Below are 20,883 nucleotides of genomic sequence, written 5' to 3' on the forward strand. Positions count from 1 at the left end.
CTTTCAAAAAAGCCTCAACGAGTCCATACTGAACAGCCATCACTAAATATTCAATATCATCAAGAACCCCAAAATCGTTCCCAGGAATCTGGATTCCTTGAAGCATCTTGGAGGAAGAGCGTTTGAGAAATAAATATATTCCAACAAAAACATACCCATATTATCATAAAGTTTAAAATCGTGTTTTCAAATGATACCTGAACTTCTTTCATTACATAATTTATTTTATATAAAACCAAATGACCCATAAGACTAGCTAGTTCACACTGTCTCTTGAACTTTTCTTAAATGTCTAAGAGAAAATTTAAGTCCTTAGTGGTACAAACACAACTTGTATTCTAGGACACATTCACAAAAACTCTTCCGTTAGGTTACAAAGTATACGTGCGTGTGCTTCAGCTTGGGGTAAAGTGGAAGAACTATTTAAATTCTACTTTTAAATCTATAAAATAATGCCAACTTAAAAACAGTTTTTTTCTAAGACATGACCCTGTTGTTTTAAAATGTATAATTTTGGCTGAAACATTCAGAGCTCTTCTAAATTAGTTTGTATTTTGACATTGCTTAGATAAATGTGCCAAAGAAAATTTGTCTTTACCGTAATAAGCATATTTGAGGTTTATGCCACTTGTTCTTTGTAACCCTAAGGAAACAATTTACCAAAATTATAGAGAAGTGAAGTGTTGAAATGACAGCATAAAAGTTTCCTTTCCCTTAAAATTACAGGTAAGAAAACTACAGTCTACAGAAAAGAAAATCACCGGTTGCCTCTCATTTTAAGCCCAATTTTGATTCCCCGTAAATCTTTATACAACCCATACCGCAGAAACAAGAGAACCGTAAACCACCAGAGATCTATGACATTTCCTGGAACCATGAGAGACTAATACTTGCATCTGAACCAAAGGACTATCAATCAACAACCATGTCTTTTGAAAAAGAAGAGAAGGGGCAGGGGGAGGGGAGGGCAGACAGAGATGGCAGGTGACGAAGCCTGTGTGAAACCCTGCATCATTACCTAGGTGTGTCCTTCACCCCTCATCTCGGCGAAGACCTCTTCCCCACAAGGCTCGGCAAACTTCAGAAGTCACAGCTTTATATCCTGGGCTTCAAGGAAAATTTTTAAAAAGCAGATGGTATAGCATACTGAGTCCAATCCTGGCGCCCCCAAAACTACGTCTCTCCAGAACCTCTGAACATGACCTCAGTTGGAAATCGGGTCTTGGCAGATGTCATCAAGATGAGGTCGTCCTGGGTGATGGTGGCCCCAACCCAACAACTGCTGTCCTTACAAGAAGAGGGGTATCCGGACACAGACACACGCAGAGAGATGACAGCCATGTGAACGAAGGCGGGGTGACACACCTGCATGCCAAGGAATGGCCAAGGAGGGCGGCCAACTGCCAGAAGTTAGGAAGTGACGAGAAGCATCATCCCTTAGTGTCTCCAGGGACAGCACAGCTCTGCTGACTCTTGAAGCCGACTTCCAGTCTCCAAAAGTGTGACAGAACAAATTTCTACTGTTCTAAGCCACCCAATTTGTGGTCACCCGTTAACAGCAGCCCATGGGAACCAGTACCTATCCCATAGGATATCCCTACAGCGATGCTTCTCCTGGATGGTCTTGAATATATCCTGATCCCCATTTCCCAAGCCGATTAAGTCAGTTGGGATGGAGCCGAGAAGTCTCTCGTAACAACCAGCTCCACTAGACGTTCACGTGTACTATAGTGTAAGGGCCCCTGGGCGTTGGGGTTGTTGGAATGGTCAAAGGGTCTTCACAGTCCCTTCCCCTATACTTCCTCCTCCCAGTGCACCTGCTGTGGACAGATCTAACGCTGCCAGCAGTCTGGCCTTAGAGCCAAACAGTCCCGGGCCAGCGAGCCTGTGAATAAGCCACTTCACATGTTTGGACGAGTCTCCTCATTGATGCAGAGCCCGTGAGGACACACGGCAGTGCGGAGAAGAGCAGACGGGCTCGTGCTAATAAAGTGCACTGCACTCAGGCAGCTCCCACCGATGCTGCATCCGTGTTTCTTCCTTTCCCATTTTATCCGAATTAAAGCTCTTTCTGGACCATGTTTGTCATTTGGGGATGAGTTGGACTTGGTCTCCAGGACGCTAGTGCTAAAACCGCAAGCCAACGGGAAGCCCTCACTGCGTGCTTCCGACCGGGCCTCTGCGTAGCATCGTCTGAGGGGGGTCTTCTCATCTCTGTTTTACAGACAGGAAACTGAAGTTCAAAGAGGTTAAGCACCATGACTAAGACACCAGGGGCTTTAAACCCAAGTGCAGCCTCCACTCTGAGCCTGTACAATGTCCAGCGGTGCTTACTTAGGGTCTAGGAGGGGCAGGAATTCGCGAATGTTTCCTCTAGGCCGTCTCAGGTAAGGAGTTCATCTCATAATCCATGTTAATGCATCACCAACACATTAACTTGCATTCTTGTCTGTACTTTGTGTAAAAAACTTAACTTGTATGGAAAACAAAACAAAACAAAAAGGAAGAGGCAAAGAGGAAGGAGCCAGAGACAACCTTTGGCCCATCCTTTGCCATGTCACATCTGAAGACCAGCGGCCTCGGCATCGCAGGGGAGCTCACTTCAGATACACGGGCTCTGGCCCCGCCCCTGACCTGCTGAATCAGAAAGTGCATTTTAGTAAAAGACTCCCCAGGCGAGGACTATGCATTTTGGAATCGGAGACACCCCGGGTTTATTCGACTCAGGGAGGGGTAACTGCAGAGGGGGCCGCAGCACAGCCAACAGCAGGGCAAGAGCGTCACGTTGCTAACACGCCGGGCTGCCGGGGGGTGGGGGGGACTGAAATTTGTAAAAAGAGAGCTGACACAACACCATGAATGAAAAATAAGTCCTAAATATAGCACGTCACGTCAGAGTAGCATCCGTGATCCGGGAAATGACTCCGAGAAGTGGGTCAGAGCTGCCGTGATGAGCGGAGTTGGAACCAGGTACAGAGTCAGGAGTCAGGAAGATGGTGAACGGGTCCAGAGTCGAGGAGCATCATTTACTTGGTGAGTGAAGTCAAAAAAGTAAATAATAGGGCAGCCCCGGGGGCTCAGCGGTTTAGCGCCGCCTTCGGCCCAGGGCGTGATCCTGGAGTCCCGAGATCGAGTCCCAGGTGGGCTCCCTGCATAGAGCCTACTTCTCCCTCTGCCTGTGTCTCTGCCTCTCTCTCTCTCTCTCCCTCTGTGTGTATTCTCATGAATAAATAAATAAAATCTTAAAAAAAAAAAAAAAAGTAAATAATAGCAAGGAGCTCAGGGTCCTGGAGGGCTGTGCCAGGCCCTGAGGAAGTCAGGACGACTCTCCCAGCGCGATGCGCCCTCAGGGCGGCCGGGGTGGGCACACGCCTTGCCCAGGAGCTGGCTTCAGGCCTGCGGCTCCCCGCACACTTTGTCACCCCAGTCGCCTCCGCAGAAACAAAGCCTGGAGTAGTATTTGTCCAACCTGCAAAGGTCAGTCACCCTGCATCCGAGCATCACTTGCCAACAGGCCCTGAGAGGATGCACCGAGGCGCTGCCACCTGCTGACATCGGGGGACAGGAAGCACACTGCCCTGGCCTCCAGGCCTGCAGGGTGACAGCACGGCGACAACGGCCCTGCAACGCTCCAGCCACGTGTCAGCTGCACCAGGAAGGTGGTCGTCACCTCCGGGCCTTGAGCGGCGAGGGCAGCAGGAGCCTAAGCAGGGCGGCCCGGGGCAAGGGCGTGCATCCTCCGGAGATGCAAGAGCCCTGGCGCAGGGATGCTCAGTGGGGTCCAGGCCAGCCCAGGGCCTGTAAGACACCTCCACAGGGGCTTCCGGGAGCCAGCGGGGTGCCCCCCGGGACCGCGGGACGGGCCTCACCTGCCCGGTCATAGAGCCACACGCTAGACACTTTCGAAATACATGGAGGCAGCTTCCTACCCGTTTCCTTCCCACCTGGACACACGAGCGGCTCCGGCTGCCACCTGTGTGAGTGCAGGGGCTCCCGACAGGTGTCGGGGGCTGGGATGGCAGAGAGGAGACGTGCGCGGGACCGGCTCAGCTCTGTCGCCGGCGAGCCCCACGTCTCCAGCCAATCACAATCTTTCTGAGCCTCTGAATGGTTGCTTGGTTTTTATTTTATTATTTTATTTTATTTTATTTTATTATTTTATTTTTTATTTTATTATTTTATTTTATTTTATTTTATTATTTTATTTATTTTATTTTATATTTTATTTTATATTTTATTTTATCTTGCCATCATTTTATGAACCAGAGGGAATGAACAAAAGTATCTCCTAAAATCCTTTCTCGGCACAAGGGTCTGTAACTGTTCATACGAGGACTGAAATTTTTAAAGATTCCCTGAAACTCTCTGGCCTTGCACGGGCACAACCTGGCTAGTGATCTTACTTCACCTGTGGCCCCTGCACTTTCTGTTCGGGCACCAACGGACACAGAGCAGCTCCCGGACAGAAAGCCTAAGTGGAGAAGCATCGCTCTCCCTGTTGGACACACGTGGAAACCAAAGCTCAGAGAGAGAAGGAACTCACTGACGCTCACAAGGGCCCGCGTGTGCAGGACCAGCCCGAGTTCAAGCGCGGGTCCACGAGTCCACAGCCCGCTGCTTTAACCATCAAGACGTGTCACGGGGTCATCTCTCTCTAAGACGGAGCTGAAATTTCAGAGATTTGCTCTCTCTACACCCCAAAAAGCGTTTCACGTTGTCGCTTCAACCTCGTGATCGATTGCTTTTTAAACGGGTCTGAATTGTGATCTAAATAAATATTTGCAAAGCTGTCCTTCCGTAACTTCAGCGCAGTATCGTAACAATGATCAGAAAAAGAAAAAAATAATAAAAATAAAACTCTACCAGAGGTTGCCATCCTATAAAAAGAAAGCTCCTCTGAGTAGTTCCAATACCATATATGTCCAAATCTTCCCCCAGCCTTTAAAAAAAAAAAAAAAAAAAAAAAACAATGTAGCTGAGTGACTTGGAATTTGTTATTTTCCCAAATGGGAGCAAGTTCCTCAGACTCCTCCAAGTATCAAAATGTATTTGATGATAAAAAAAAAATGTATTTGATGAAAGAAAAACAAATCATTGTAATCCTTGAAGGGCCCTTCCTTATTTAAGAGCAGGATGTGCAAACTATTGTATTCTTACTTTCAAAACCATTACATTGTAGGAATTGGAGAATTTTCTTCAACCTTAGACAAGAAAAAAAAATCAAGCCAAAAGCACGATACGGACTTTATAAATCTGAAAAGTAAACACTGCTTTAAAAAGAGTGTTCTCATGAATGTAGCTCGAGTATAAAAAATAAATAAATAAGAAGTTTCCACATGGTACTGCTAGGGTCCTACGTCTGATTTTTAGAAATTCCTTCTTTAACGTAGAAAATTAATTGTGTCCATGCCACCTAGTGTACCTTGTATTTTTACTGGAAAAGGCTAGAGATCATTTATCTGACATCAAAAGCATCTGCATCATCACATAAAACTAAAAAAGTCGTGCTTTTTTAGCAACTTTTTTAACATTAGCAACTTTTTAAAGCTAGCGCTCTCACTTTTTGGAATTCATCCCATAAAATAAATGAAAGAGAGTTGAGAAAATGGGGATGAGAATATCAGTGGCAGCGTCGTTTATGGTTGCAAACAGATAGAACAAGTGCCCATCGAGATCAGTAAGCGGAAGTTCATGGACACCATGGAATAGAGAGTGCGGGGGCGTCAGAAAAACCAAGATGAGCCCACCTGGAAAGAACCCCAGGAGCTGTTAGTAAGCAAAAATGAAACAAATAATAATAATAATAATAATAATAATAATAATAATAAACCCAGCAGTTTACTGAGGAGTATTATAGAATAATCCCACTTTTGGTATAAAAACAAGCAAGAAACAAAACCTCCAAATGGGCAGGGCCGTTCTCTCTACATAAAGGTCCCCATGAGCGTTTGGTCTACGGTCGGGACAACCAGGGAGCGTTAGTTTGACAATTAAACCAAGGAGATGGGCCGCCTGGGTGGCTCAGTGGTTTAGCATCTGCCTTCAGCCCAGGGCGTGACGCCGGGGTCCTGGGATCGAGTCCCACGTCAGGCTCCCCGCGTGGAGCCTGCTTCTCCCCCTCTCTCTGTCTCTCATGAATGAATATATAAAATCTTAAAAAAAAAAAAAAAAAAAAAGACAATCCAGGAGGGATGCCCCGGGTGGCTCAGTCCATTAAGCATCAGCCTTCGGCTCAGGGCGTGACCCCGGGGTCCCGGGATCGAGTTCTGCATCTGGTCTGCCTCTCTCCGTGTGTCTCTCAGGAATGAATGAATGAACGAATGAATGAATAGCATATCCAGATCAGAACACGGTAAGGAAACCAACACCTTTCCCTGAAGGCTCTAACGGCCCAAGCCCAGCAGGCCCACGGCCTGTCTCGGCGCCGTGACCATCCCTGTGGGGCCCCGAGTCACACAGTGAGGCCGGATAACCCGAAATCCAAGGCAGGGCACCTCCAACCTCAAATCCCCATCCCAGGAATCCGTCTTGCGTTGATAGGGACCCAGGAAGATCAGAGAAAACCGAAGCCGCCGCTACGGAGCCCTGCTTCTCCCCCAGCAGCGCCCGGCCCAGCGGCCCCGCCACCTCCCTGCCGTCTCAGGGCCACCCGCCACATGACATTTTTTCCCTCGCCCTGAAAAAAATATAAACTACTGGCCCAAAGGGCATTTTTTAATGTGCTGACAGCTGCGCATAAGCGTAGTGCGGAGCTCAAAGTACTTTTTACAAAGGCCACTTGTGGTCAACGATGGGGACTCGGCTGCCCGAACCCGCCCGGTGCCCGCCCGCAGGCTCACCCGCTGCCACCCAACAGTCTCAGCAAAGAAACCGATCCAAGGGGTCGGGGCGCCGTGTTAACCCAAAATCGACTTCGTTTTAACCCGAAGCCTAACTTCAGCTTGGCCCCGACCCCGGGCTCCCGGAGACAGACCGAAGTCAGCACACGAGTGCTTGGTGCCGCGTCACACACGGTGCCATCACGCGGCCGGGCTTCCAGTCCTCGGGCGTCCCAAGGGGGGCCCAGAATGCACCAAACAGCCCCGACAGGCAGCCCCAAGGGCCCTCCCCAAGGCTGTTGATCCCCAAACGTCCAGCCCATTAGGTGTGACTCACGATCATTGACCCCTCTGTGGTAGGTCAGGCTGCACTGCTTCCTTTTAACCCTAAAACTGCTGAAAGGCGGTTTATATTTAGGGCACCCCAGAGAAGAAAAAAAAATGAGAACAAAAAACTTTTTCTCTTGCAAATATTTTTTTTAAGATTCTTTTTTAAAGATTTTATTTATTTATTCATGAGAAATGCAAAACAGAGAGAGAGAGAGAGAGAGGCAGAGACACAAGCAGAGGGAAAAGCAGGCTCCTTGCAGGGAGCCCAACGTGGGACTCGATCCCGGGTCTCCAGGACCAGGCCCTGGGCTGAAGGCAGCGCTAAACTGCTGAGCCCCCCGGGCTGCCCTCTTGCAAATATTTAGATGCGTATAATAATGTGTATAAATAATCATTTACCAGATTATTCAAATGTTTTCCCAGGAAGGACCTCAGCCCGCAACGGGCCATATTGGGATCCCAGAATCACAAAAGTACCCAGAAGATCAAACAAGCTATTAGAAGCTACTAGAAGTTTCCTCTAACAAACAGCTGATATAACCTGTTTTTATAGTAATTGTCATTTAGGGCCGCCCGGGGGGCTCAGCAGTGGAGCATGTGTCCTCGGCCCAGGCTGTGACCCTGGGGTCCTGGAATCGAGTCCCGCATCGGGCTCCCCGCAGGGAGCCTGCTTCTCCCTCTGCCTGTGTCTCTGCCTCTCTCTCTGGGTCTCTCATGGATAAATAAATAACATCTTTAGAAACAATAATGATAATTGTCTTTTCGTTCTTTTGTGGTCGGGGAGGGAAGAAGGGAGCAGGAAATCTCAGTCCTATCTCCCCCCACGTACATTTCCTGCTTCTATTAGTTTTCCGTCACTTCTCTGGGTTGTCTTCTCCCAGGCAGACGTGAGCCCGGGGGCCTCAAACAGGTTTCAGGAACCTCGGGCACCCCGACACCCAGGTGCGGGGACCTGGAGCCCAGTGCCCTGGGGCCTCCCCTGGGGTTCAGGCCCCGCCACGGAGCAGCTGTGCCCTTTGGCTTCTTCACTAGTCCCCCCCGAGTTGCTCGACCTGGGAAATGATCACACGCCCACGTGCAGTGACACATTTTGCCGACACTAGGAAAGCTGCATCCTGGTTTGGGACCCGCCACTGGCCCCGTTGCCAACTGGCTGCCAACTATCATACTTCTGCTGCCATCTAGTGCTCAGCCTTGAAACCTCACCCTCCCCCTCCTCCCTCCCTCCCTCCTTCCCCTCTTCTCCCCTTCCCTCCCTCCTCCCTCCTTCCCTCCCCCTCCTTCCTTTCTCCTCCCCTCCCCCTCCTTCCATCCTCCTCCCCTCCCCGTCCTGTCCTTCCCTCCTCCTCCCTCCCTCCCCTCTTCCCCTTCCCTTCTTCCCCTCCCCTTCCCTCCCTCTTTCCCTCCATCCTCCCCTCCTCTCTTCCCCTCCCCCCTTCTCCCTCCATCCTCCCCTCCCCTCTCCCCCCAAGTCCCCTCCTTCCCTCCTCCCTCCCCTCCCCTCCCCCAGCACCTCTTTCTCTCCTTGTCTTGGGAAAGGTCCTACATCCAGACCTTAAGGATTCCCTTTCTCAAGTAGGCAGGGGGCAGGGGGACAGCCTGCATCCTGCTCCCCAGGACACCCGGGATTGCTGCTAACTCCTCCTCCCGCCCTAACTCTCTCCTTTCCCCTCCTACTTTTCTCATTTCCCCACTTAAGCCATTCCCTTCCCAGTAACAGCTTTTAAAAAGGCTTTCTCCTCCTTGACTCCCATTTCCGACGAGGCGATGAAATACAGAGACACAGGAAAATAAATGTGGTGGGTTTTTTGTTTTGTTTTTTTTTGGCTTTTGTTTTTTTACAGATTTTTCCCTTCCAAACTTGTTCCCAAACTGCATTTTTACAAAGAAAGAAAAAGAAAGAACAAATCACGTCTTTCCGGCTACAAAATGCCACGACTGCCGCCCTTCGTGGCCACACAGGCCTCTCGGCATCCCAGGGGGGCCCGGGGTGGGGGGGGTGGGAAGCCACAGTGTAGTAGCAGATGCCCCAGGACAGAGTCCCCTGGGCCCCGGGCCGGATGGGGACTGGGGCCCAGCACCCTGTGTTCCTTCCCGGCTGTCCTGTTCACCCATGGGCCCTGCTGGGCTATGGCAGAGAGTCATAAATCTAGGGGGAAATCCAGTGTCTTCCCAATGATACGTTGGAGCGAATAGTCCTTACCCAGGCTGCTTTATCATCGGAGCGAGAGCATATGTACAGGAGCCGCCGCTCCTGCCAAGCTCTCTGTCCCCGCTCCAACCCGGATGGAGAAACTGACAGCGATCCCCAGAGCCACCAAAGAGGAGCACACAAATAACTCAGGTGGCTAGAATCTTCCAAAATTGGGGGTGGGGGGGGAGTATGAAAACAAGCATGAAAACAATCAGCGGCATCCCTTGTGAAAAAGACTTTATTTTTTTAAATGACTTTAGAGCGACCTTTCCCCATCCTCTGCATGCCCATCTAGTCCCCGTCTCTATTTTTTTTTTTTCCTTAAAACTTTGCCTTATAAAAAGCCGTAACAGCGGCACAGCATGGCCTTGATGTGCTTGTTACATGTTCTCACTTACTGGAATTCCTAGTTGTCCCTATAAGACAAACTCCCGCACGCCCCGCGAGCACCCCACTTTGGGAAACGGTGCTCTGCAGGGGATGCACTGCGCGGAGCGTCGTAAATCTAACAACCATTGTTTATAAGTAAGTAGCTTTGGGTGTCATGGGGTCAAGATTTTGGCTTTTTAGAGGCATGGTTCAGATCAGAAGTTCTCAGACATTTTTTCTGCGGTGACTCACAAGGGGGGTGACGTTCCCATGTGCAACACACGCTTGTGAACAGACACCACCGCCTGTGGATTATGTGCAACTTCCTGCCGTGTCTCTGTCATCCCGGCCGAGGACGCCCATCAGGATGCAAGTCGAGGGCTCTCCCTAGAGAGGTCTGCGAATGCTCTGGTTTTCCAAGAAACAAATAATTCACGAATTTAGGTCTTGAAGCTCTTACTCATTTCAACCTCAAACTACTCACGTACATACCCGTGTGTGTCCTGACACCTCAGCTGGGGGCTGCCTCAGTGAGACGTCGGATGTCGTATTGAACACTTTGGAGCGGTCTTACTCTTTGAGACGAGACGGAACCGAGTAGGAACCGGTTTTATCCTCTAGAAGGTTCGGTTTTTGTTTTGCTTGCTTGTTTTTAATACACTCTACATACAGATACGTGCTTTTCTTACCCTTTCTCCAAATATTAGCATGGGCGGGAGTAGGTACGGTGAGCGGAGGGTTTTATCTGGTCGAGATTTTTTTTTTTTTTTCCTGGTTGAGATTTTTGCTGTAAACAGACCTGGTGTCTACCCAGGGGGTTACAACGTAATATATAAAAGAATTTTCTATTTTGAGAATTGTGAGCCCATGTAAGCAAGTTCCTCGGTGGCCGTGGGATGCACGGAATCAGCATTACCTATACCACACGTGCTAGGAGAGGCATCGAGAAAAATATTAACATTTACCCAAAGGCTTTAAATTTGTTCCTCAGACAACAGTAGCAGCGCAGAGTTGAATAAACAGACCCACAAATATTTGTAAGCGGCGAACACACAAGTATCTTCAGAAGCCCCGCGATGTTTATCAGCAGCATTACTGCAGCGGCTGAGGTCAGAGCGCCCAAATAAAGACACGTTTGAGGATTAAAGCACATTTCAAAGCACTAATTTGGACCAGAAAGGAAGAACAGTCTGAGTTAGCCACAAACCTGGGAGATTAAATTAAGAACTATAGTTGGCTCCTCTTTGCCACAAGCGCAAACTGCAAACCAACAAGGTGATTCCTGTAGATGCCTCATCCGATTAGCTTAACAGGTAAAACACTCAGATGAAACCGGGTTATCACCTTGCACCCCAAAGCGCTACCCACGTGTCCCGGTGCATCACGGAATCAGCTCACATCAACTCGTCCTATCAACCTATTGGCCTTTTGGGACTAAGTTGCACAAATAGGTCAAACAAACATGCAGTAGAAAAGGACGGGACGCCCGGGGGGCTCGGCTGGCTCAGCGTCTGCCGTGGGCCCAGGTCGTGATCTCGGGGTCCTGGCTGGAGCCCAACATCGGGCTCCCTGCTCAGCGGGGAGTCTGCTTCTCCCTCTGCCTCTGCCTCTCTCTCTCAAATAAATACATAAAAATACATAAATCCTTAAAAAAAGAAAAAGGATAAACACACAGCTCGTATGCTGGACAGGACAAATGACAGCATTTTCAGACTGTCTAGTCCACATCAACTTTGCATTGATTGAATTGAAAGCTACACTGTTTTCCAAGGAAGCGCGGGTTTCTATTACGTTCGTCTACAGGAAACAATACGGAGGGGCTTGGACTAAAAGCACCGTGATGTACGACGAAGGCTGGGACCCACCGATCAGGTTTCCTGAGCAGCGAGGAGGAAGCTTAAGAGTCTTTAAAAAGGGATTTGTTGTTGAAGATCGCCGGGTGAAACAGGGAGACTACCCTCCCCTCCCCTCCGTCTCTATATAATAAAACGAGTCTATTTCAAAGGTGGACACTTTCTGGAAACACCCATTGTTTATGGAGCAAATATTCTAAGGCGTTTTATATTTCATTATGAACAACAGATATTTTTTAAACTTTAGGAAATTCAAGTTGTATAAAGCCTGGATTGTCTGAAGTTAGGATAGATCGCAAAAGGTGATATAGTAAGTAACAGGGGCGCCTGGGGGGCTCAGTGGGTGAAGTGTCTGCCTTCGGCTCAGGTCAAGCTCCCGGGGGGCTAGGGATGGAGCCCCCAACGCAGCCCCGTGCTCAAGCCCCCTGTCAAGCCCAGTGCGGAGCCTCACATTAGAGACCCTGCTCGGCGGGGAGCCTGCTTCTCCCTCTCCCTCTGCCAACCGCCCCCCTGCGTGTGCTCTCCCTCTCTCTCTCTCTCTCTCTCTCTCTCTCTCTCTCTCTTTCTCTCTCTCTGGCAAATAAATAAATAAATAATCTTTTAAAAATAAAAATAAAAGAGTAGCATTTGGAGGCAAGAACTCTGTTCTACGTTTCCTGTTTTATGATTTTTGGAAATGAGATCTGGCAGGGGCAACAGAGGTCAGGCTGGAGCAGAGAAACACCGAGACCCAGGAGAGAGAGAGAGAGAGACAACACAGGCAGATCCAGGGACAAAGAGAAGGGAGTGAAAAATCATGAAAGGGTCAAAGTAGAAGGTGGTACTTTGACAGAGAGCAGCAAAGGCCGGGGCCGGGAGCCAGTTCTGGGGAAACAACACTGGGCTCTGTGCCCGGGACCGAGCACAAGCACTGGAGCAACTGCAAGGTGCTACGATCTAGTTTATAACAACAGCCCAAGAAGTGATTCTTCCTTTCCCACAAGCAGCGGGTTTGGGCCAACGTAGAGGAATTTCCCAATAAGGACTCCTGTATGTATGGGGGCGCCCGGGGTGGCCCAGCAGTTGAGCGTCTGCCTTCGGCTCAGAGTGTGACCCCAGGGTCCTGGGATCGAGTCCCGCAGCGGGCTCCCTGCATGGAGCCTGCTTCTCCCTCTGCCTGTGTCTCTGCCTCTCTCTCTCTGGGTCTCTCATGAATGAATAAATAAAATCTTTAAACAAAAAAAAAAAAAAAAAAAGGAACTTCTGAAAAGTCATCATATGAACAAGTGGCCACCTGTGCATATGGGTATACGTACGCGTACATCCACACGCACCCACACAATCATGTCCACATACAGCCCTGTCTCTGCAGGGACCCACGAGCGTGGCACACCAACAAAGGTACGCTCAAGGTCAGGACTCCTTCCTGACAACCCCCAAACTTCTGAGCTTTCACTTCTGTGAAACAGGATATGCTATCCCTGGTTTATCTCCAAGCTCACGGTCACTTCCAAGAGCTACAAGAATCCTGGATAAGACGGGGTCCTGAACTCGGATAAGCCAATTCTCAACGGCAAGTGAAAACAACGATCCCTACTGGGAGCAACTACAAAACCACCTGGACATCTGAAGCAAAGAAAGGGTGATCGATGCACTCTCGGCCCCTCCTAACAGTGGGGAGAGAGGACGCTCGGGAGCGAGGAAGACGCGACATGTTTTGTGTTTTCAGGTCTGTCAGAAAGGGTCTTGTGAGGGTCACTCCAATGTCTCACGAATGCACGGGTAAACGTGAACTTTCAACCTACACGTAGACCAGTGACTCAGATGGAGAATTCCTGGCATGTTACAAATGCATCTGGAAAACGTACGTGACCCCAGAACCGGGGCCCATCTCAAAGCACCGTGAATAGGTCCTAAATAAGAACTACGGACACGTGATACGTGCCAGACATCAATTCACCAAGTCTGGTGCGGATGCAAAATTAAGAAACCTGAACTATCCTTCTGGTCCCGTTTCTGAGATCCTTTGGAAAGGCCCTGTAGGGATTATTTGCTCAGTTTTCTCATCACTAAAAGCAGGGGACGGCTTTGACAGGAAGGAAGTGTGAAGTGATCACGATCAGATTCTGTCCTCTCCTCTCCCAGGGACACATGGCAAGACACCAGGATGTTGACAAGCCGTCCTGCATAAAGACCCTCCCCTGTCCTCCTCGGCCTGACTCCCCTTAAACCCTTGTCATAAATATTACTCATCTGAGCAAACTAAAGGAATATCCTCTCCCCGAAGCTGTTAAACTATGACTACGTTCATCTGGAAAGGACAACTGGTATTGATACAGTGTCACTTAGTAATAAATTCCTCTCAATGGGAGGAATGGTAGGGACAAAGCAATTAGCACGAGCGGGCTGCAAGGCAAAGGCAGAGGAGATAATGAACGGTGCCCAAAGGAGGCCACCAAGATCACCGGCTCAACCAAACTACTCATCAGGGAAGCAAAAGGCAAGACTGGCATAGGAGAGTCCCGAGAGGAGGATCGGCCTGAGAAAACCCCAGGCTGGTGAGTGCATCCAAGCGTGGGTGCTGGACACTAGAGCTCGCTGGCCACTTCTCGGAAGGTCAGGTGAGTGCTGGCTCTAGGACTCTTAACACAAATCCTATTCTAATTTAGGACACGTTCATTTCTTTCCATTTGAAAGGACTCGCCGGTTACTGGTTACTATGATGGAACCTGCCCACCTGCCCAATTCCAAGGTGATTAGAGTGTGGAAGCTCACGACCTGGGCTCTAGAAACTCAAGCTTTGGGTTTGGAACTTATCCCTCGCATGTCCTAGCTGTGGGATCTCGAGCAAGTGACTTCCTCGGGACTCAAGAGTCCTCAGATCCGCTCTCTCTACCACCCTTGCTATTGCAAAGCACTGTGTATTTTCTCTATGAAAATATGAACGATGAAGAAGCTGGGCCCAGAATTCAGCCGGTACTTACTCATTTCATTGAAGTCGCTAATATCAAAATTAGGCCAAATCCCTTGATTTAGTATTAAGGTTAAATCAGACCTGAATTGAATTAGAGACACAAGAAGCAATGCGTTTTCTAGGGCATCCATCCCAAAGCCTCCATGTCCCGGTGGAGGGAAGTTCAAGTTCCAAATGATGAATTTACATCACCAAGAAAGAATCAAGGGATTTGTGACAAGAATAGCTCAAACGTCTTTGGGATCTGATCTATTGTTCCTATTACAGATTGATATTGATTCCAGCCTTTGCTTCAGCTACTTCAAAAACAACAACTGTTTGCAGTCCTCTGAGCCAACGGGGCAGCCAAAACAAGGAATTTAGGTGTGTGTGTCTGTGTGTGTGTGTGTGTGTGTGTGTGTGTGTGTGTGTGTGTAAGAAAAACTCAGGGGAAGAATTAGGTGGATATTAGGGAATTCTTGGTGTGGAGCATGTACATGCAGGGAATCGAGAGTTCACAGAAAACTATGTGAAATGCTTGAATTTAACTGGCAGGGAGTGATAAATAAATTCAAAATGTCATCATCATCATCCAAAATACCCTACAGTTCTCCAAGAAAATCACTTGATCCCTACTGGGCATCTCCATGGGGTCTGAAAATGAGGACTGCAGTAAGTCGGGCGCTTGCTTTTTGAACACGATCATCACACTGTACACTTGATACTTCTGCTGAGCACTCAGATCTTCCCTTTCCCTAGTATAATTTTCATCTAAGCATTCCTTGGATACTTAGATCATTCTTAATGGAGATTGTGCCTTAGACCCTCCGTGGACACATGGAAGGCTGGCTAATTGGACTGACTTGATTACAACAGTTAGCGAAGTCTCCCGTTTCCTTCCACGGCAATAAATGCTGGAGATATTTTTTGCCACCTATTATGTAAATATTTTAGATTGCCATCATTTTCTAAAACAGAGCTTCGAGGCAAAAGCTCTTTTATCATTCTGCCCACCAGACTCCTGTACTTTCCAAATACGTTTCCCGTTCGTATAAAAACTGCGTGTCCTAGTAAAGTTTGAAATGAACTCACGCGTACCTATCCCTCAAACTCTACAGCAACGGCACACGAGCATTAGCTCTGCAATAAAGCGCTCTTGGGGCGGGCCCAGCGAGCCCATCAGGACGGCACAGTTTCCCAAAACAAGGGGTGCAGGAGGCGATGGAGCAGCTCACCTCCAGACCTGACACACTTTTCTTATGAAGGCCTCTTGTTTGCCGCTAAGTGTTGTATCTGAGAAACACTGTTTTTTTTTTTCATTAATTTTTTAAAGATTTTATTTATTCATTCATTCATGAGAGACACAGAGGGAGAGGCAGAGACACAGGCAGACGGGGAAGGAGGCTCCATGCAGGGAGGCCTGATACAGGACTGGATCGCAGGACCCCGGGATCAGGGCCTGAGCTGAAGGCAGATGCTCACCACTGAGCCCCCCGGGGTGCCAGATACTTTATTTCTTTATTTCCTTTCTTGACCAGAATGAAGTGTCAGACCAATAATTAAGTTGCTATTGTCTCGCAAAGCCTAGGATGGGCACCTGATTCCAAGGGTCCCTCTCCCCATATATTATACCTGCCAAAATTCTTGAAACTCTCATGAGTCAGCTTGCTGAAAATACACTGCAGGCTCCCATTTGAAAGTGTAAAAAAAAGACAAAATTCCGAAGTGCTGAGTGGGGGAAAGTTTGCCTGCATCCCCGCGTCAATCAGAGCGCAGAGGAAGCAGGCTGTGGACGCTCTGCCCCCCTCGCCCCCCTGCGCAGGACCAAGGCCTGGGCTTGGGGCTCCCACCCCGACGGGCACCCCAGGGGGGGCGGGGGTGCAAGGCCGCAGGAGCCTGCCCAGGAGCACCGCCGTCCCTCCCCTGCACACAGAACCTCCTCTCATGCCTGCAGCGACGGCTCGTCGAGGAGAATAAAAGCGCCTCTGAGAGCCAGCTCCCGGGTGAGAGCGGCTCCGGGGGGGGCTTCCTGGGGGGGTGCGGGCCGAGGGGCCGGCCGGGACGCAGCGGTCTGCAATTCCAAAAATGCGATAAAGCCCCGGCCGGCCCGTCGGCCCTGGAGGCGAGCAGCTGCCGGCGACCGCTGATGAAGTGGCTCCTTAAGGAGGTGGGCAGATGGGTTCCAGCTGCTGAGCCACGGGCAGGGCAGGGCGGCGGCCGCGGAATGCGCACCCGGCGGCGCCCCCCGCCCGCCACAGCCCCGGGGCAGCCCCCCCAGCCCAGGCAGCACCCCCCAGCCCAGCCTGTGCCCCGGGGCAGGCCCCCCCCGCCCAGCCTGTGCCCCCTGGGCATCCCCCCCAGCCCAGCCTGTGCCCCCCAGGTAGCACCCCCCAGCCCAGCCTGTGCCCCCCCGGGGCAGCACCCCCCAGCCCAGCCTGTGCCCCCCGGGCAGCCCCCCCAGCCCAGCCTGTGCCCCCAGGCAGCACCCCCAGCCCAGCCTGTGACCCGGGGCAGCCCCCCCCAGCCCAGCCTGTGTCCCTGGGGCAGCATCCCCCAACCCAGCCTGTGACCCGGGGCAGCCCCCCCAGCCCAGCCTTGCCCCGGGGCAGCACCCCCAAGCCCAGCCTGTGCCCCCCGGGCAGCCCCCCCAGCTCAGCCTGTGACCCGGGGCAGCCCCCCCCAGCCCAGCCTGTGCCCCCCGGGCAGCCCCCCCAGCTCAGCCTGTGACCCGGGGCAGCCCCCTCCAGCCCAGCCTGTGTCCCTGGGGCAGCATCCCCCAACCCAGCCTGTGACCCGGGGCAGCCCCCCCCAGCCCAGCCTGTGCCCCCCGGGGCATCCCCCCAGCCCGGCCTGTGCCCCCCAGGCAGCACCCCCCAGCCCAGCCTGTGCCCCCCGGGCAGCCCCCCCCAACCCAGCCTGTGACCCGGGGCAGCCCCGCCCAGCCCGGCCCGCGCCCCCTGCAGGAGGCCAGACCCCGCGGGCGGCGGGAGGGCGGGAGGGCGGATGCCTCGTGTCCCACGCGCGGTGTGGCCCCCGAGCCGTGCCCCTGGACGGCGCCTCAGAGCCGCGCAGCGCCCCGGGCCAGTCCCTCCGCGGCCCCCGCCCCGCGCCCGGCCCTCGGCGCGCCGCTCCTCACCCCTGCGCGGCCTCCGGGCCCCCCTCCCCCAGCCGCCCTCGGTGCACCGGGAGCCGCGGGGAGGGCGGGGCCCGGGAGCCCTGGAGGCGGCGGCACACGCCCGGGGCGGGGGGGGTGGGGGGGCTCGCGGGGTCCCCCGAGCGCCCAGCTACTCTCCGGGCGGCGCACGCCGGGGCAGGTCAGGCCGCCTAATGGAACATTCAATATCCCGGAGATGCGCTTCCAGAAACTAAAAGCCCGTAATGGGCCTGGGGCCGGCGCTTCCTCCCCAGCGTCCAGAGGCGCTTGAGTGCAGCCGCGATCGATGGGCGCCTCGGCGGCCGGGCGGGGCGGGGCGAGCTCCGGGGGGGGGGGGGCGCGCCCGCAGCCCCGCCCTCGTCGCCCCAACTTCTGCCGGGGGTTGGGCAGGAGCGCGGCCGGCAGGCAGCGCCGCCCGCCCGGGGCCCCAGCCCGGCCCGCGAGGGCTCCCCGCACCCCGCGCCCGGGGCGCACCCGGGGGGTCACAGCGGGGCGCGCGAACGCCGGGAAAGCGGGGCTCCTTTGCACTCTCCTGCCGACATCGCCGCGGCCGCCCCCCTGCCCGGGCCCCGCGGGGAGCAGCGGCGCCTGCAAACTGCGGGTGCCCTCCCCGCCCCCACGACCCGGGGCGCGGCCCCCCGCGGGCCCGCGAGCACGTGACGGCCCCGGGAGCCGGAGCAGCCCCTCCGCGGCGCCCTCCCCGCGCCCTCCCCGCGCCCTCCCCGCGCCCTCCCCGCGCGCCTACCTCTCGGACTTGGCGAACTTGCGGAACGCCTGTCGGAGGTCGTGGAAGGAGCGGTAGGTCTGCGGCTCGGCCGAGATGCCCTGCGCCCGCGTGGTGCGCGGCCCGATGTGCGGCGAGGGCGCGGGCAGCACCGACTGGCATTTGTGCAGCTTCCGCTTGAGCTCCTGGATCTCCTCCTCCTTCTCCGACAGCCGCCTCTCCAGCTCCTTGATCCTCTCCTCCTTGAGCATGAGGACCTGGGCGAAGTCCTCCTCCAGCTCGCTCATGGTCCTCGCGGGGCCCCTGGGCGCAACTTTGGGCGGACGGCGAGGGGCGCGGAGGGCGCGCGCTGCCCCGGGGCGCGGGGGAGCCGGGGCCGGGCCGGGCCGGGGCGCGGGCCCCGCTGCTGAGCGCGCTGCGAGCTCCGAGGGCCGCCCGGACGTCTAAGAGCGGCGGCGAGGCGAGGCGAGGCGAGGCGAGGCGAGCCGAGGCCGAGCGCTAGTCCCCAGGCGCCCGGGGGAGCGGGTGCTTATCTTTCATTGAGAAACCAATTAGAGCCGCCCGGCCTCCCCGGAGACCCCCTCCCGCGCGCCCTCGGCCGCCCGCTCCCCGAGAGCCCCCCGCGCGCCCGCTCGCAGCTGCAGGCCTGGCCCGGGGCGCCCGCCCTCACCCCATCACACGGGGCGCTCGCTCGTCCACGCTATATGGTACCAAAGGCGAGGGGTGGGGTGGGGGGAGCTTTATGCCACTTGATCCTTGAAATAGCAACAATTACCATGTGATCCTGCAGATGACGCAGCGCTTGTAACTGGAGCCTAAAGACTTGGTGGGGTGTGTGCGCGCGAGGCGCGGGGTGAGCTGTTCCCTGAACGCGAGGCTGCCTGGGGCCGGTGCAACCTGCAGACCTGCAGACCTCGGCCGCTGCTTGCACTTCTGACCTCCCCTCCGCCCTGGATGAGGTAGGGGGGCGGGGGGTCCGCGTTTCTCCTCTCCTGCAGCCCTGTCTGTGCTCCTGACCCCAAGGGACAGGAATGACAGGGCGCTTGCAATTCCAACTTTTTTTCCAGCATGAAATTTTACTGGAGACAGTGAACTGCCGCTGGGAAAGTTGAATGAATATATGAATATGCAGGTGGTGATGAGCCAAAAGTTTTTTTTTTTGGGGGGGGGGGGGGATTCTGTTGTAAACTTGTCAGGACCCCGATTTCATCTGCTGCGGTTAAAATGTGCATACTGAGCAACCGGATTATCTCACGACCTGGCCTGACCTCAGAGGGCCGGGGCTCGCCCTCCAGGGGGAAACTGCACGGAATCGGTGTCTTCCCCTCACCTGTGCATCTACCCCCTCGTGCTAAAGGGATTGTTCCACCTGTGTGAGCAGGAGGACTGGCGAATGCCTCCGGTTTCTTTTTCTTATCTGTCGTGTGTGCCACAAAGAGCACGTTTCATCACATAAATCATTTATCTGTGACCGTGGGAGGAGCCTGTCTCCAGGTAATGATCAACACGTTAGTAAATCTTTTTTTAAAGGAAAGAAACTAGCCGCAGACAAAGATACCGAAGGACTTTTTCTGAAATAGTGACTTCAGTTAAGAAAGATCACTATATAATCACTGGCTACTTATTAGAAAAAAAAAGAAAGAAAGAAAAAAAAGAAATCATCTTTCTACCTTGTCTGAAACACCTAAGGAAAAGCAGGCGCAGCCTTCGGTTTATGAATAAATCATTAAATATATTTTGTTCTGGAGATTTCTGTCAGGTCCACTCCTCTGATTATTTTAAATTAAAAACATTTCAAGCCACTTCTGAATTTCTTAATCGCAGCCCATGCCCAAAGCTGGCTTTATTTACACGTGTTCGAGAAGGAGTTGTGGGTCTTCCGATAGTTAATGTTACGTCGTCGCTTCTGTCTATGCAGCAATTTAAACTGCTGTGATCCTTTTAGGAACTGCTCAAAACAGTTGGCATTTTGAAATAACACGTTAGGAAAAACCTTATCACATTCGAAAATCCAGCAGAGGCTCCACTTAATGGGAGACAGAGAGAAATAGTTTTAAAATGACTCTTGGACAAGTTTCTTTTCGAGTTTTATATTTTGCATGCAGATATTCAAATGTTTGTCCTGCTTATTTTTTTTTAAGGAACATTTAGACCAAGATTTCACACACACACACACATCACACACACACACACCTCAAAACCCTAAATAAATCCTTATCTTCCAAAAGTAATCTTATTTTTAATACATCAGCAGTAACCGAAGTAACGTCGACACCCAGGGACATTCAATCTTGTCCACGGGCTTCACAAATACTTAGAGTACAAGGAACGCTTCACAAAGCCTGGCAGGAAAGTAAACACTGAATTATTAAAAATCCTAGCGTTTCAGAGCTGAAAACGGTGTCAAAGATCATCTAACCAAATCACCTCACGTTATAAAGGGAAAAAAAAAAAAAAACAGATCTTAAAAGGTAAAGTCCAAGGTCACCTAAGTTAATAAGTGTGAGTC

The 20,883-nt window shown here is 52.3% G+C and overlaps 1 protein-coding gene and 1 long non-coding RNA gene across 2 annotated transcripts in view; one reads left to right on the plus strand and one right to left on the minus strand.

The window, feature by feature from the left end:
* The window catches only part of PRKG1 (protein kinase cGMP-dependent 1), a 1,199,334-nt gene extending 1,180,658 nt beyond the window's left edge, over positions 1–18,676 (minus strand). Inside the window, exon 1 of the mRNA XM_025441421.3 lies at positions 18,396–18,676. Coding sequence (XP_025297206.1) covers positions 18,396–18,661 — 266 coding nt within the window. The 5' untranslated portion in view covers positions 18,662–18,676. The remainder of the gene's footprint in view (positions 1–18,395) is intronic.
* On the plus strand, positions 18,339–20,121 carry LOC112656205 (uncharacterized). Its single transcript, XR_004809255.2, has 3 exons — positions 18,339–18,448; positions 19,165–19,333; positions 19,442–20,121. It is a non-coding gene; the product is annotated as an uncharacterized LOC112656205 (long non-coding RNA).
* Positions 20,122–20,883: the final 762 nt, after the last annotated feature.

Source organism: Canis lupus, chromosome 26 (genome assembly GCF_003254725.2).
Source record: "Canis lupus dingo isolate Sandy chromosome 26, ASM325472v2, whole genome shotgun sequence".
Taxonomy (NCBI): domain Eukaryota; kingdom Metazoa; phylum Chordata; class Mammalia; order Carnivora; family Canidae; genus Canis; species Canis lupus.